The 17066-nt window shown below is 46.5% G+C and overlaps 1 protein-coding gene across 2 annotated transcripts in view; it reads left to right on the forward strand.

Annotated features, from left to right (window-relative positions):
* Positions 1–11878, forward strand: part of Ptafr (platelet activating factor receptor) — a 17524-nt gene extending 5646 nt beyond the window's left edge. For both annotated transcript variants that reach the window (XM_021199482.2, XM_029540243.1), the window contains exon 2: positions 10127–11878. In XM_021199482.2, coding sequence (XP_021055141.1) covers positions 10173–11198 — 1026 coding nt within the window. In that variant the 5' untranslated portion in view covers positions 10127–10172 and the 3' untranslated portion in view covers positions 11199–11878. The remainder of the gene's footprint in view (positions 1–10126) is intronic.
* Positions 11879–17066: the final 5188 nt, after the last annotated feature.

A 17066-nucleotide genomic window follows, 5' to 3' on the forward strand; every position in this document is an offset into this window, starting at 1 on the left:
CACCATGTGGTTGCTGGGATTTGAACTCCGGACCTTCGGAAGAGCAGTCCGGTGCTCTTACCCACTGAGCCATCTCACCAGCCCCTTGTCTTTTTTTTAAATAAAAAAAGGATATATTTTTATTTTATGTATATTTATGTTTTGCATATATGTACCATGTAGATGCAGTACCCATGGCTGCCAGAAGAGGGCAGGAATCATCTGGAACTGCAGTTACAGGTGGTTGTAAGCTGTAATGTGGATGCTGGGAAGGGCTTCTGGAAGAGCAGCCAGCGCTCTTAATTGCTGAACCCCATGCCCAGCTTTTTCTATGTGTGCATTGAGGTGTGAGGGAGCACACACTCATGTATGTGGCAGTAGAGGCCAGCGGTCAGCACCAGGATGTCTTCTCCATCTTACATTTTGGGTAGGGCCTTCGCTGACCTTGGATCTTTTCACTTCAGCTGCACTGGGTGGTCAGTGAGCTCCGAGGACCCATTCATTTCCATCCCCCTGGGGCTGCCGTTACAGATGCTCAGAGCCACACAACTCCTTTATGTGGATGATGGGCTGGGCACTGCATGCAGATCCACAGATCCATCTCCTCAGACCCGCGTTTAATTTTTGGTAGCGGTCATTTTAGTGGCTATGGGGTGGGTTGGTTTCACTCTGCACTTCTGTGACGATGGCTCATGTAGACACTTTTCATACGCTTGGGGTCCAGCTGTACCTTCTTTGGGGAAGTGACCTGGAGTAAATTCAGTCCTTTCTTACCTCTTCCCTTTTGTGAGCGCTCTGCATCGTGAGAACCAAACTCGGGGGGGGGGGGCTCTCACTATGCGGCTCTATATAGTGTAGACCCTATATCCTGACTGCTGAAGATACAGGGACATGCCGTTGATGCCAGTTCCTTTACCCTCAACCCCCTTTTAGACAGTGTTATACGATAGCTTGTGTCTCTCAGGCAGGCCTTGAATTTGCTAGGTAGCCAAGACTGGTTTTAATTTCTGTTCTTCCCTGCCTGTGCCTTCCGAGTGTTAGCATTACAGGGGCATGCCATCATGCCTGGCTTTAAGCCTCCTTAAAAATATTTATAGTGCAAGCCAGAGATGGTGGTGTGTGCCTTTAATACCAAATTTTGGGAGGGTATCTGTGAGCGAGGCCAGCCTTTTCATAGCAAATTTCAGGCCAGTCAAGGCTACATAATAAAACTCTATCTAAAATAAATAAATAAACAAATAAAAGGCGGTGGTGGTGCACGCCTTTAATCCCAACACTCAGAAGGCAGAGGCAGGTGGATTTCTGAGTTCGAGGCCAGCCTGGTCTACAGAGTGAGTTCCAGAACAGCCAGGGCTACACAGAGAAACCCTGTCTTGAAAAAATACCATATTCACACTGCCGATAAGGGCATGGGGACTCTGCATGCATGAGGATTGGATCCCAGCCCAGCTCTACCAGGCTGGACTTAGCTCGATGTAGAGCAAACCCATCCTCCTTTTTTCTCACTTAATTCCTGTCTTCAGGGTGTAAAGAAAATAGCAGGGTCCTGGATGAAGGGGTCGTATCCTGCTGGCATTTGGTAGTTTTCCTTTGTTGAGCCAGAGTCTCTCTGGGTAGCACTGGCTGGCCTGAAACTCCCTCTATGGACCAGGCTCAAGTTCCCAGAGCTCCTCCTGCCTCTGCTTCCCCAGTGCTGGCAGTGAAGGTGTGAGCCGCCATTTGAATTCTGCCCAGGCCTTAGGGCAGATCTGGGAGTGTTTGAGGTGTTAGCTCAGGAGCAGCTGGCTCCCAGCAATGGCCACAACCTCCTTTGGAGAGTCGCAGTTTGTCATTTCCCAGATTTGTGAAAATGGACAGAACTGTATTTCTTTCTTTCTTTTCAAATTTATTTATTTATTTCATTTATATGCATACACTGTATGCTGTCTTCAGACACACACCAGAAGAGGGCATCAGATCCCATTACAGATGGTTGTGAGCCACCAAGTGGTTGCTGGGAATTGAACTCAAGACCTCTAGAAGAGCAGTCAGTGCTCTTAACCGCTGAGCCATCTCTCCAGCCCGTTTTCTTTCTTAATCCCACATTCTCTTCTGGAACAATAGGTGTCTCATCTAGAAAAGGAATGAGTATAAATCCATTTTACAAAGCTGATTTGTGTAGGATATATGATCCCAGGTAAGAACTAATGCCTGAGATTTCCCTAGTGAAGGGTGGCCAGTGCCCCAGGTTAGCTGGGTTGTGGGCTCAAGTTCTTCTCCAACACCCTCAACCAAGAAAGGAATGCTTGGGTCCAAGTGGTGCCCATGTGGAAGGTATAAGGTATGTTCTCTCTCTCTCTCTCTCTCTCTCTCTCTCTCCCCCACTCCTTGTCTACAGCCTGTTGGTGAATACATCTTCTCGCCTGAGGGTTTGCGAGGAATTGAAAGAGACTGGAACGAGGTTGCGCATGTCCAATTTACAGTTTATAAATATTTAGACATTTCTAATCTTTCTCTCAACTGACTCCACAAAGTATCAGGGCTGGCTTGCTGGTGAACTCAGCTTTCCAACCCAGTGCCTGTGCTGGGGCAAGAACCCCCACTTTCTTTCTTCTGCCCACCTCCTGATGGTCCCACCTCTCTTACTCTCTTAGCTGCGAACCCTTTCCTCTCAGGTTTATTTTAATAAAAAGAAAGGTTTACTTACCACACTGCAAGGGGCTACTAGCTGGGCACTAACAGGAGCCCCACCCACAGTCTAAGAACTGAGGAGTCTTCCAGAGCTTTTGACAGGTACCAGAGACTGCCTGGAGCTGGGAGGAGCTGGTGTGCGGATGAGAGTCCCTGGGTCTCTGGATAACCATAGTTAGTTCCAGGCTCATGTATGTTTTAGTCACTTTGTTATCTTTGGGCATTGTTAGAAGTGTGAGCTTTATTTATTTTTGTTTTTTTGAGGCAGGGTCTCTGTACATAGCACCGGCTGTCTTGGAACTTACTATGTAGATCAGGCTGGCCTTGAATTTACAGAAACCCACCTTTACCTCCCTAGTGCTGGGATTAAAAGCATGCACCACCATGCCTATCTTGATGTGGTGCTGGGAACCAAACCTAGGGAATTCTTTATCAGACCTGTAGCATTCCACCCACTGAGCTGTATCTCAGGCTCCTGTGGTTAAGATTTTTCATGGGAACGCCAGGCGTGGTGGCACACGCCTTAATCCCAGCACTCGGGAGGCAGAGGCAGGTGGATTTCTGATTTCGAGGCCAGCCTGGTCTACCATGTGAGCTCCAGGACAGCCAGGGCTGTACAGAGAAACCCTGTCTCGAAAAGCCAAAAAAAAAAAAAGAAAAAAAAAAAAAGATTTTTCATGGGACAAGACAAAGGCTCAGATAGCCAAGCCACTTGCCTAAAGCCACTTAGCAAATAAATGAATGATGAACCAGATATGAACTGAGGTTTTTATGCCTGGAAAGACCCCATTCTTCCCACTCCATTTTACCCTTAGTTTGCCCCCCAGAAAAACTGACATTTTTCTTTTTGACATTTGCTGTGAAATTGTCAGTGGCTCAATGGTTCATTTATTCCTGGCCACAGATACTGGGAATAAAGAGATAAAAATGGTTCAGCCTCTGCTGTCAGGAAGCTTCCGTCCTGGTAAGGAAACAGGCATAGAAACCATGTCCAAGCCAGGCACACCTTTAACCCAGCACTCAAGCCCTCGGGAGGCAGAGGCAGGCGGATTTCTGAGTTCAAGGCCAGCCCGGTCTACGGAGCGAGTTCCAGGACAGCCAGGGCTACACAGAGACACCCTGTCTTGAAACCAAACCAAAAGGAAAAGAAATCAACCAATGTCTAAAGCATATGGTGTGCTGGGCACAGTGTTGTGTGTTTGTGGTCTCAGCAACTCAGAATTCCAAGTTCAGTTCCTGCCTGGATAAGTTAATGAGACCAGAAGAGCTAAAGGAGAACTTGGGGTACACCTCAGAGGTAGAATGCTTGGTCAGCTCATGCAGCGAAGCATTTATGTAGGTTGGTAAAATGTTGGCACTTTTGGCAAACCCACTGAGTGCCTCGCTCACCTAACCATAGGCTTTCTCAATGGGCCTGTGCTGGCATGACCCAGGGCCGGGCCCACCATGTCCTGAGCTGGCCCCCTGTCGAGAGATTTTCTAGAGATAGTCATGGGCATCCCCGTAAGTGGAGCCAGACCAAAGAGGAGGAAGGCACTTCCTGTGTGGGTTGTGGGTAGGGACATAATTTCCCCACAGAGAGAGAGAGTGCCATGAGCTGCCCAGCTGTGGACTGTAGCCACTCCCTGCCTTTTCCAGAGTTTGACCAGATGTGCTTCCTTCCCACCTCAGGAACCCCTCAAGTCAGGGTTGTCCAGCAGGACAGAGAAGAGGGTCAGAAGAAGGGGCTGAGACTGTGGGGCAGGGACATGTGTATTTTCTGGTCTCTGGTATGTCTTCACTGATTGAAGATCTCAAAAGACCTTTGGTTTCTATGGGCTGTATCTACCACTGTGTACCTTATAGGCTGGGTTGCCGCTTATCATTAGATATCTTGCCTGCCGAGCGTGAGAGGTTTAGTCTCCAGTACAGGAGAAAAAGAATTGCTGCTAACAGTTTCTAAAACAATTCCAAACAGAACAAAACAGAAAAAAAAAGTTATTCTATCTTAACACAAATGCATTTGACAGAAAACAATTGTATTGTCTAAAACAAACAATTTACCGGGGAAGGGTGGCATAAACAAACAATTTACGGGGGAGAGTGGCATCTCTGTACATTATTTACAAAGCCCTTTACTGTTGAATTAAATAGGAGACAGCTGGGGTCTCAGAGGGTGTGACAAGCTGCTGCTTTGGTGAAGGAAACGCATGGCACACGGACGGATGCGTGCTGGTAAAAGCAAGGCTGTTTCCTTTCTTCCTTCTCGTGCTGGGGATGGAACTCATAGCCTGACACATGCAGAATAACTGCTCCACCCCTAAGGTCAGAGGGCTGTAGCCAGGACAGCTCTACTTTATTAGTATGCATTAACTAGTACCAAACAATAATGGGCTTCATTACAGCATTTCCTCATGTACATAAAGCATACATGTTGGCTGAATTCACCTCATTACCCTCTCTTGCCACCTCCCACTGTTTGCTCTCCTTCCCAGTTACTCTCTCTGAAAGCAGGCGTCTTGTTTTTCTGTTTGTTTTGTTTCTTTGATAAGCCACTACGTTTCATTAGGGTTGCTTGCGGGGAACATGCACTCATGAGTGAGGATTTATTTATAGGCTTATTTCTATTTTGGGGGTGTGAATATGTGTGTGTGAGTGTGTGTGTTTGTATGTGTACGTGTGGGGGTTCACTTCTCTGGAGGAGAATGTTGGGGTCCTTTTTCACTTTTTGCTAAACCTGGAGGACACATTTTTGCTGTCGATGATGTTGTTTGCAGCTCTTCTCATAGCCAGCAAGGGCAGCAATCCTCCTGTCTCTAACCTTCACTGTTTGTGAGGAACACACCAAGACTTTTCATGGGTGCTGGAATCCAAACTTACGTTCTCATTCTTGAACTGCAAGCACTCTTTTTTTCTTTAGTTTTTTTTTTTTTTTTTTTCTTTTGAGACAGGGTTTCTCTGTGTAGCCCTGGCTGTCCTGGAAGTCACTTTGTAGACCAGGCTGGTCTCAAACTCACAGAGGTCTGCCTGCCTCTGGCTCCTGGGTGCTTGAGTGCAGAGATTAAAAGTGTGTACACTATGACCTCCAGGCTTCTTCTTTTTCTTCTTCTTCTTTTAATATTTATTTTATGTATGTGAATACACTGCTGCTCTCTTCAGACACACCAGAAGAAGGAATTGAATCCCATTGTGAGCCACCATGTAGTTGCTAGGAATTGAATTTAGGACCTCTGGAGGGACAGTCAGTGCTCTTAACTGCTGAGCCATCTCTCCAGCCCCCTCACCTCTAGGCTTCTTAAGAAATCTTAATAGCTCTTTTGTTTTGGGACAGGTTCCTAACTGTATAGTCCTGGCTGGCAGAGTTGAACTTGGAACAGTTCCAGGCATGTGCCACCACTCCAACCAGCTCTTCTTTGACATTATATCAAAAATCATAAATACAAGTTTGTTTGTTTGTTTGTTTGAGAAAGGCTCACATGTAGCTCAGTCTGCCCTTGAACTTGCTTTGTGATGTTTCTATCTCCCATGAACCACCATGTCTGAATTTATCAGTTACATATTTCTTTCCTCTGCCAGGGTGTATCAGAGGCAAGTTCAGCTCATAGATCAAATTATTTCATAGCTGTTTTATTTTTTTCCTGGAAAGCCACATTATAGTTTTATTTGTCATAAAAAGCCTTTTATAGGTGTTATCCATTTTACATGTAGAGTATTAAAAAGATGTCTACTTAGCCATGTAGAGCCAGAGTACCTGCTGGGAAGCTATATGGCCTGAGTAAGCTCCTTGGGTCCCATGTGGTAGACAGAGAAAACCAACTTACAAAAGTCTTCTGACTTTTACACATGAACCATGGCACTTGTGTGCACAGGTACATATATTCTAAATAAATAAATGTAAAAAAATTTAAAAGATACAATTCTTGATTTATCAAAGACATTAAAAAATTCTATTAAGTATTTTTATGTGTGTGCATTTTTTTATTATTGTTGTTTTTATTTGTATGTTTGTTTGAGACAGGGTCCAGTGTGGCCTACTAAGTCTCAGACCCCTTATTTTAGTGAGAAACCTTCATTCTCTTGGTTCTGTAGATCAGGCTGGCCGCTGACTCACAGTGATCCACCCATCTCTGAATCCCACTTGTCAGAACTAAAGGTGTGCAGCCTTTAATCTCAACACTCAGGAGGCAGAGACAGGTGGTTTTCTGAGTTCGAGGCCAGCCTGGTCTACAAAGTGAGTTCCAGGACAGTGAGGGATACACAGAGAAACCTTACCTTGAAACAACAACAACAACAACAACAACAACAACAACGAGAAAATTAGCAATATAAGTCACAGTGTGACTCAAGGATATCTTTTTTTGTTGTTTTTCAAGACACGGATAGATTTTTTAAAAAAAAAATTTAGAGAAATCATTATGATTTATCAGGAATTCTGAGACCTACATATTTGACATATAAATTACTATCTTATTAAATGGAGCAAAGAGGCAAGAAAAAAATGTTCTCAAAAAAGTTTCAGTGACAACTGGTCATTTCTTTAAAGGTGTTTGTATTTAGTCTCTTTCAAGTGTTTTAACCTCAGAAGGCCCCTGAAGGGATGGATGTCATTAGCGAGGCTTCTCACCTGTTGCTGTGCATGAGTCTTTAGTATTGGAAATAAATGTAGAAGAGACAGTTTCTGGTTCTCACAGGTGGCTCAGCCTCCATCAAGAACTGAAATTCAGGGCTGATGAGATGGCTCAGTGGGTAAGAGCACCCGACTGCTCTTCCAAAGGTCCTGAGTTCAAATCCCAGCAACCACATGGTGGCTCATAACCATCCATAACAAGATCTGACGCCCTCTTCTGGAGTGTCTGAAGACAGCTACAGTGTACTTACATATAATAAATAAATAAATATTAAAAAAAAAAAAAGAACTGAAATTCAGATGAGATTTCAATCACGAGTTGAAATAGAAAGGAATGGAAGAGCCGGGCAGTGGTGGTGCATGCCTTTAATCCCAGCACTTGGGAGGCAGAGGCAGGAGGATTTCTGAATTCGAAGCCAACCTGGTCTCAGAGTGAGTTCCAGGACAGCCAGGGCTACACAGAGAAACCCTGTCTCGAAAAACCAAAAAAAAAAAAAAAAAAAAAAAAGGGAAAGAAAGAAAGAAATGAAGGAAGGAATGCAGGGGTGGTGGAGGGGTGGCTTGTTCTAGTTTCCTTCCTGTTGCCTAAGAGATTCTGACCTAGCTGGCAGTTGTAGCACATGGCTTTACTCCCAGCATTCAGCAGGCAGAGGCAGGTGGATCTGAGTTCCAGGACAGAGAGATCCTGTCCAAGAAAAAAAGAAAAAGAAAAGAAAAAATGAAAACGAAACAAAACAACAAAACATTCTGACTAAAAACAATGTAGAGAAGGAATGGGGACTAGACTTGCATCGCCTACTCCAGTGTCATTGAAGGAAGTCAGACAGAGGAAATCGAGGCAGGAAATGAAAGGCAGAGACCAGCTTGCTATTCCACAGAGCATTTACCTTCAACAAGCAGCTCACTTCACAGTCAAAGAAGTACAGCAGGAACCATGGAGGGTGATGCTTGTTGGCTTCTTATACAGTTCAGCATCATCTGCCTAGAGGATGGTATCGCTCACAGTGGGCTGTGCCTCCATCAATTAACAGTTGAGACAATCCCTCATAGACATACCCCACAGGCCAATCTGATTTAGGCAACTTCTCAACTGAAGCTGTCTTCTCAGATAACTCTAGGTTGTGTCAAGTTGGGGCAACTAACTAGAATAACGAATTTTGATGCAGAGTCCTTGCCTAGTAGTATACAGAGGCCTTGGGTTCTATTAGCATTGGGAAGGAGGGTGGGAAGGAAAGAAGGTAGAAAGAGAGGAAGGGAGGGAAGGAGAGGAGGGAGGAAGGGAAGGAGGAAAGGAAGGAGGGGGAGAGAGACAGAGACAGGGTATGGGAAAACCTTCAACACAGCAGCTTGAGTATTTTGGGTCTGTGAGGTCTGCATAGTTCTGAAGACCTTCCAGGGAAGTCACTCTAGCTGGAGACTGGTGGGAAGGGGCTCAGGGGTGCAGGCAGAGTGGTAGCTGGAGAGCTGGAGGTTGGGGTAAGGGATGCGTGCTGGGTTTCCTTCAGTTCTTAGAAACTGCCAGCTCTTTGCCTGTTCAGTCCTGGTGTCCGTTGTGCACAGCATCTGAGTGGGGTGTCTGCACCCTTTCTCCTCTAGGCTGTCACAGAAATGCCACCTGCTCCCCCAGATCTCTTTTTGTTCAAACCGGGATTAGCACCCCTTTTGCTCTTTGTATGGCAGCTGTCTGTTTGAATTCCTTTAGTTTTCCTCCCTCATGAGATGATAAACTCCTGAGACAGGGCGGCTTCTCTGTGCTCTTCATTACGCCTGCTAGAGTCTGTGCTCAGAAATATTTGCGCTTGAGTGCGCATGCATGTATGCGTGTGAGTGATTTCTTAAGACAAAGTCTCATGCTATAGTCCAGGCTAGCCTTCAACTCACTGTGTAGCCCACGTTGGCCTGATATTTACTCTGGCCTTAGCTTCCCAAGTGCTGGGATTACATATGTGAGTCGCCAGGCTAGACCACATGGCTATTTAGTGTTCTGTAATCTCTGGGAGTTCCTCAGTCTTTCTTTGTCTGACTTTGACACTTTGAATAGGTACTGCCCAGTCATGTTGAAGGATGTTTATAATTTCGGTTTGTTGGGCTTTGGCTGGAGTAGGAGGTCCCATCCTTGGTCACATGCATGTCCAGCAAAAGAGACCACTGTGCTATTAACCCCTTCATCTGTTGAATGGATTAAAAAAATATTTATATATATTTTAAAGATTGAGTGTTGTTATGTAGCTTAGGTTATCCTAAAACACACTTTGTAGGCCAGGATGGCCTCAAACCCATGCTGCTCTCTCTGCTTCTGCTTCTTAAGTGACTCCATTCCGTTTTAGGTGTGTACCACAATGCCTGTCCTGAAAATGTTTTCGATATGGATTTTTTAAAAAAATCTCATTTATTTTATGCATATGAGTGTTTGAGCATGTCTGCATATCTATCACGTGTGTGCCTGGTGCCTAGTGGACGGCCAAAGAGAAGGTCAGATCCCCCTGGAAGTGGAGTCACACCACATACACACACCACATACAGACACACACCACCCTCACAGAGGCATATACTGCACCATGCACAGAGGTCAGAGGTCAGCTAGTACCACTCAGGGTTCTCCTTCCACCACGTGGGTCCTGGGGATCCAATCAGACCCACCAGGCTTGGCCACAGAGGCCTTTTCCCATTGAATCATCTAACAGGCTACTGACCCTGTTTATGCAGACTCTGCCTTCACCACCTCCCTCTTAATCCTTGGGGATTAAGTTTCAACATGAATCCTAGAGAGGACACCAACATCCAAACTGTAGCAGGGAGCCTTGGAATTGTTGATGTAAGGGAATCTCTTGCTGGCTCATTACTAACCAGAATCCTCCTCTGTCCTTTCAGGCACATTCAACGCTCCATGACCACGTGACCCTTCCTGCCCAGAACAATGGAGCACAATGGCTCCTTTCGCGTGGATTCTGAGTTCCGATACACTCTCTTTCCGATTGTTTACAGTGTCATCTTTATATTGGGGGTGGTTGCCAATGGCTATGTGCTGTGGGTCTTTGCTAACTTGTACCCTTCCAAGAAACTAAATGAGATAAAGATCTTCATGGTGAATCTCACCGTGGCGGACCTGCTCTTCCTGATCACTCTCCCGCTGTGGATTGTCTACTACTACAACGAGGGCAACTGGATTCTACCCAGCTTCCTGTGCAACGTGGCTGGCTGCCTCTTCTTCATCAATACCTACTGCAGTGTGGCCTTTCTGGGTGTCATCACTTATAACCGCTACCAGGCAGTAGCCTATCCCATCAAGACTGCTCAGGCCACCACCCGCAAGCGTGGCATCTCTTTGTCCCTGGTCATTTGGGTATCCATTGTGGCTACTGCATCCTACTTCCTGGCCACAGACTCCACCAACATAGTGCCCAATAAGGATGGCTCAGGCAACATCACTCGCTGCTTTGAGCACTATGAGCCATACAGTGTGCCCATCCTTGTTGTTCATGTCTTTATCGCCTTCTGCTTCTTCCTCGTCTTCTTCCTTATCTTCTACTGCAACTTGGTCATCATCCACACGCTGCTCACGCAGCCCGTGCGGCAACAGCGTAAAGCGGGGGTGAAGCGCAGGGCGTTGTGGATGGTCTGCACGGTCTTGGCGGTATTCGTCATCTGTTTTGTGCCCCATCACGTGGTCCAGCTGCCCTGGACTCTAGCAGAGTTGGGGTACCAGACCAACTTCCATCAGGCTATTAATGATGCCCATCAAATCACCCTCTGCCTCCTCAGCACCAACTGTGTCTTGGATCCCGTCATCTACTGCTTTCTGACCAAGAAGTTCCGAAAGCACCTCAGTGAGAAGTTTTACAGCATGCGCAGTAGCCGGAAGTGCTCCAGAGCCACGAGTGATACGTGCACCGAGGTGATGGTGCCAGCCAACCAGACTCCTATCGTGTCGCTGAAAAATTAATCTCTGCTTATTAAAGCCAGACCCAGCGCCTTCTCTTCCATGGACCTCACAGACGGGGCTAGGAGGTGAGAGGGTTCTGACCCTGGTGGACTCAAGTAGGGCAGTTACTTCCTCGCAGAGAGCCGGTTGCTGCAAAATACAGAACTTGGATGCTCCTTTTCACTAGTCTTTGGGTCAACGCTAGAGGACTGTGGCTGACGGACTCACCCAGCGCTTCAGATTGTGACAGACCTTGGGCTAGACCTTGGGGAGAAACGCTAAGCAGCTCAGTTCATCCAACTGGGGCAGCAACTTAAGGTTTGGTCAGTGACTTCCAGGGGCTACAGGAAGAGGGGAGAGGGGCTGTGAGGATTCTTCACTGATTATGTAGAAGCTCTTTGGGGAAGCAATTGCGTTTCGGATGGTGCCTTGGTCCATCTACAGGTACAAGGTCCTTGTGACCCTTCCTAGAGGAAGTGGTTTGGTGGTATCTCTTGACTGACCCAAGTACCTGTCCTCAAACATAACCAGAGGAGAAAACACAGAAGTTGACCAGAAGCTAGGATGTGAGCGTGTTTGCTGAGGCAGCTGAGTTTTGCCCAGGCCTGAATAAGTGCTGGAGGAATGGAAGAGAGGTGGCTACCTCAGGACACTGCACTTTCCACTTCCGGCAGGCAGCTTCTTTCGAAGTCTTCTGGCCACGTAGCAGTAATTTTTTTTTTTTTTTTCTTGATTTTCAAGACAGGGTTTCTCTGTGTAGCCCTGGCTGTCCTGGAACTCACTTTGTAGACCAGGCTGGCCTCGAACTCAGAAATCTGCCTGCCTCTGCCTCCCGAGTGCTGGGATTAAAGGCGTTTTTGACAAGTGTCTTAGTCCCATCTCACTCGCTGTACCCAGCCTCCCTGTCAGAAACAACTCAAGGAGGGAGAGATTTATTTTGGCTCACAGTTTAGAAGACCTCAGTCCCTCATGGCAAGGAAGGCAAGCTAGGGCAGCTCTGACTCTGGTGGTGGGGACAGGAGATAGAGGTTGTTCATGTGGCAGTGAGCCAGGAACCAGAGACTGCACCTTAACCCGGGGATGCGATACAGCCCACCCCCAGCCACCGACTTCTACAGCCAGGTCCTACCTCCTAAAGGTTGCATAGTCTCCCAACACAGAGAGCAGGGAGCTGGGACAGTGAGATCGTAGTGCAAGGTAGAGAGCACGTGCAGCTAACACTGCTGATCGGAGTCTGGTCCCAGGAGCCACATGATACAAAGAGAGAACAGGCTTCGGCAAGTCATCCTTCCCCCTTTACTTTCATACTGTGGCATCCACATGCCGCACCTCCCCATATACAAATATGTAAATAAATGTACAAAGTTAATAGGATAAAGCAAAACAAATGTGACCCCATGGGAATATACATGAAATAGCAGGTTTATTCAAAATATATCTGCTCTTTCGTTTACGTGAAATGCCCTCTTGCCCTCTGAGAAGTATCCAGAAACTGTAGACTCAGCACTCGGAGGACCTTTTCCTGTGTTCCTGAGCCTTGTTCCTCTCTCTCTCTCCAAGACAGGGTTTCTCTGTGTAGCCCTGGCTGTCTTGGAACTCACTCTGTAGACCAGGCTGTCCTCGAACTCAGAAATCTGCCTGCCTCTGCCTCCCAAGTGCTGGGATTAAAGTTAAAGGCGTGCCCTACCACTGCCTGGCGCCTTGGGCTTCTTTAAAAAGAAAAAAAAAGTCCTTCCTTTCAGCGAGTGTCTCCTTGAAGTTGGGTTAGTTGATTCCTGTCTGTGAGACAGGCATAGGCTTGTTCCAATAGGGCAGGAACCTGCTTGGGGTTGGCGTGATGGCAGTAGTCTGGACCCGACTGAAGGGGACTAAGTAGTTAAAGCAACATACTTGAACTGTGACATCTTACAAAGTCAGGTTCAAGTCTTGCCTGTGCTAAATGCTGTTCAGGACCTGGGAATTTACTTTTCTACCTCGTAGTGTCATTAGATGGGAGATTCAGCCTACCTCACGGGACTTCTGAGCAGGACATGTTCTGGGTGACTTCTCCTGAACCTCCCCTTTCCTGAGAATTGGGTGCCCTCAGCCCTTTAATAGGAACTGAAGGGGTGGAGGGTTGGACCTCTGGATTCGGGGTGCACCTTTCAGGGAGCTGCAGCCGTATCTACATGGGAAGTGGGTTGGGTGGCCACCTAGGTGAGTGGCAGACAAGCGGCTTTTCAAAGAAAGCAAATGTGTTAGGCTGAGCAGAGGCCAGAGAGAAACAAGAACTTGGCGAGAAGACACAGCTTCCGGGAGCCAGAGGGCTAAGTGCTTTCTCCTGAGTCCTGGGAGGTCCTCTTGTCAGGATTCCATCGCTTTCCTTGCTTAAGCACTTTGAAATGGGTGTCTAGTGCTTTCAATCAAATAACATTCTGTTTCTATGTTAATATGGTATATTCTGGATTTCATCATCTGCAGATCTCCCTTGCCAATGGTTTGCAATATCCATGTACCACAGTATGTTTACTTAATAAACATTTTTCTCTTTCAAATTAGGTCTTTTGTCTTGTTTTGTTTTCCATTTTGTTTTGTCGAGACAGGGTTTCTTTGTGCATCCCTGGCTGTCCTGGACTCACTTTGTAGACCAGGCTGGCCTCAAACTCAGAGATCCATCTGCCTCTGCCTCCCAGGTGCTAGGATTAAAGGCGTGTGCCACCACAACCCTGCAAAATTTGGTCAGTTTTTAAAACTTATAATCCTACTTACCTAACAGCCACCCTATAGATTATTTTTATGCTCATTTTACATGTGGGGAAAAGGCTCATAGGGGTGGAGTCATTAATATCCAAACCTAGAACTCTCAGTAAGCACAGGCTAGCTCCCATCCCCCATCTGCACCCACACACTGACTCTTTTTCTTCTTCTTCTTTTTCTTTTTTTCTCCTTCCCCTTTTCCCTCTTGCTCCTGCCCTGCTCCCTCTGGCCATAGGTTCTTTATTTGTTTCTCATTATGGATGGTTGTGAGCCACCGTGTGGTTGCTGGGACTTGAACTCATGACCTCTGGAAGAGCAGTCGGTGCTCTTAACCACTGAGCCATCTCACTAGCCCACACCAACTCTTCTAGGCATCTTTGTGCCTGCTGCTGGTTCCGGAACCCATCCAAGCCTTCACCCTGATGTTGGAGGTCTCTTGTACAGCACATGCAGCCTGAAGCCTCATGGGGATTCTTCCCAGGCACAAGTACCCCTCGTGATCAGCCACTTCAGACACTGGGAGACAGACATAGACATGCGTGTGTTTCTAGGCACCCAGGGGAACCAGATCGCCATTACTGCTGGAGCCAGGAGGGGCACTTACTGCTTGTGAGGCTTGAAGGGCTCTAGAAACATCTGGAAACGCCGGCAGTTTCTCCCGGCTGCATATCCTGAAGCGATGTTGCCAGGGCTTCCTGAGCCACACTTCCGTCTAGTTTGACGAAGAACTTCCAACTTGCTTCTGAAATGGCTGCACCAGTCCACACCTTCACCCAGAGCTTTGTGGAGGATTTTGTTGTCCATTTTCTTTGGGTGCACGGTCTTGCCATGTAGCTTTGGCTGATCTGGAATCACTCTGTAGACCAGGCTGGCTTTGTGTAAAGATCCACCTGCTTCAGCCTTTGGAGTGTGAATGCGTCAATTGAAGGCATACACTACCACACCCAGCCTAATATGTTCTTAGCCCATATTAATGGTCCACAATAACATGTTTCGTTATTGACATTCTTGTACTTGTGTATAACCCACTGGGTCACATTCACCCCTCCCCGCTTGCTTCCCCGTCCTCCCTCAACTCCTGCGGATCCCTCTCCATCCCCTTCCTCCTCCTGACTAACTCCACTTCTGCTTTCAGGGCTCTTTTTAGTGTGTGACCCAGAGTCTCGCTAAGGTTGTTTACTGGAGCATGAATGCCTTACCTGTCACTTCATCAGTAAACTGCATGCAAATCCTCCGGGGTGGGGGAGACGGGTCCCAGCAGAGCCTCTCCACTTCAATGGGTTCTCGCTCTCATGAAGCTTTCTATTTCCCCGAAGCTTCTCTCTACCTGGACTGCCCAACTTTCATGCTGCAGAATGTGCAGTCAAATCTTGATTTTAGCTAGACTCCCTCTGATTACTAATGGACTGTAGTCAGGTACTTGTTAGTCATTTGTGTTCAGATTCAAATAATTCAGATTCCAAAGCTTGTACCATGTCACAGGGTAAGCAACAAAATGACTGCTGACATCTGTGTCCCGGGCTCCTTTCTTCAGCCTCTAGTTTGTGATTTTGGACAGACTATGGAACCTTGCTGGGCCTACTTTTTTTTTTTTTTTTTTTAAGTGGGAATATTGGCCAGATGTGGTGGCTCACACTTGTAATTCTAGCACTCAAGAGGCTGAGGCAGGAGGATTGCCACAACTTTAAGACCACTCTGGGCTATATAGATAGTTATCAGACCAACTAGGGTTGCATAGTAAAAATTTGTCTAAATGCTACTTATTTGTTTGTTTATTGAGACAGTGTCTCTCTATGTCTAGCTGGAACTCACTCTGCAGACCAGGGAGACTTCAAACTCAGATCCTCCTAAGTATTAGGATTAAAGGTATATGCCCCAGAGCAAGTAGGCTGGAACAAGCAGGGAGGTGGGGGGGGGGGCACCACCACCGGGCTCTCAAATTCTTTTCTTTTAATGAATACATATTGTTAAGGCCTAAGTAACAGTTACCTGGTGTACTGGCTAGTTTTGTGTCAACTTGACACAGGCTGGAGTTATCACAGAGAAAGGAGCTTCAGTTGGGGAAGTGCCTCCACGAGATCCAGCTGTGGGGCATTTTCTCAATTAGTGATCAAGGGGGAGAGGCCCCTTGTGGGTGGGACCATCTCTGGGCTGGTAGTCTTGGGTTCTATAAGAGAGTAGGCTGAGCAAGCCAGGGGAAGCAAACCAGTAAAGAACATCCCTGCCTCTGGTATAGATCCTGACATAAGAAAGACACCTGCACCAATATAAGGAAATATTTGGAATAAGACTTCCATTTTCAGTAGTGATCCAGTAAAGTTTAAGTTTCCAAGACCTCCCTGGGAACTGACATCCTACTTGGCAGAAAGAGACATGCACATGGGTAACTGACATCCTGGTTGGCAAGTTAACACACGAATGTTAAACAAGTCCCATTCTGGTAGACATGAATATTACACAAGGCAAGTCTCCTGCCACAGCTGAATACCCCAACCAATGGGAGCAGGATAAGGTACAGCAAAGACATGTTCCTAAGGAGATCTCCCATCTCTAAATCCTGATCGGTGAGATAAATTGGCACAGATGTTTACCAATTTGGGCTTAAAAACCCTGTAGGATCTCAGTGGCATGGTTCAGTTCCCGAATCTGGTTCATGTTCCTGGAGCATATGGTCAATACACTATTCCTGCCTGACTGAGATTGGTGTTAGACCCCAACACATATATTATTAATGTCATAGACAGTTTTGTGGGCTTAGAGCTGCTTAGGACTGTCCCTGGCACAGACTAAATGTCACAAATGTTGCCCCTGGCCTAACAGATTATCTCCACTCCATAGAGCCTCCTATTTACACCATTGCAAGACACTGGCTTTCTTCCCCTGTGACTGAGCCCATGTTGTGTAACCTAGTGCTAGCCTTATGAGTGGGAAAGTATGCAGAGGAACGGAGTGTGACCAGACAGGCGTCTGTCCCTTTATTTCTAGGTTATTCTACAGGTCTCACAGGGGTGGGCTTTGTTCTTGTTTGGGAGATTTTTTAAAATTTAAAAAATTTTTTTTTGTTTTTTGTTTTTGGTTCCTTTTCTTTTGTTTTCTTTCTTTTCTTTTGTTTTCTTTCTTTTTTTTTTTTTTTTTTTTTTGAGACAAGTTTCT

Source organism: Mus pahari, chromosome 6 (assembly GCF_900095145.1).
Source record: "Mus pahari chromosome 6, PAHARI_EIJ_v1.1, whole genome shotgun sequence".
NCBI lineage: Eukaryota > Metazoa > Chordata > Mammalia > Rodentia > Muridae > Mus > Mus pahari.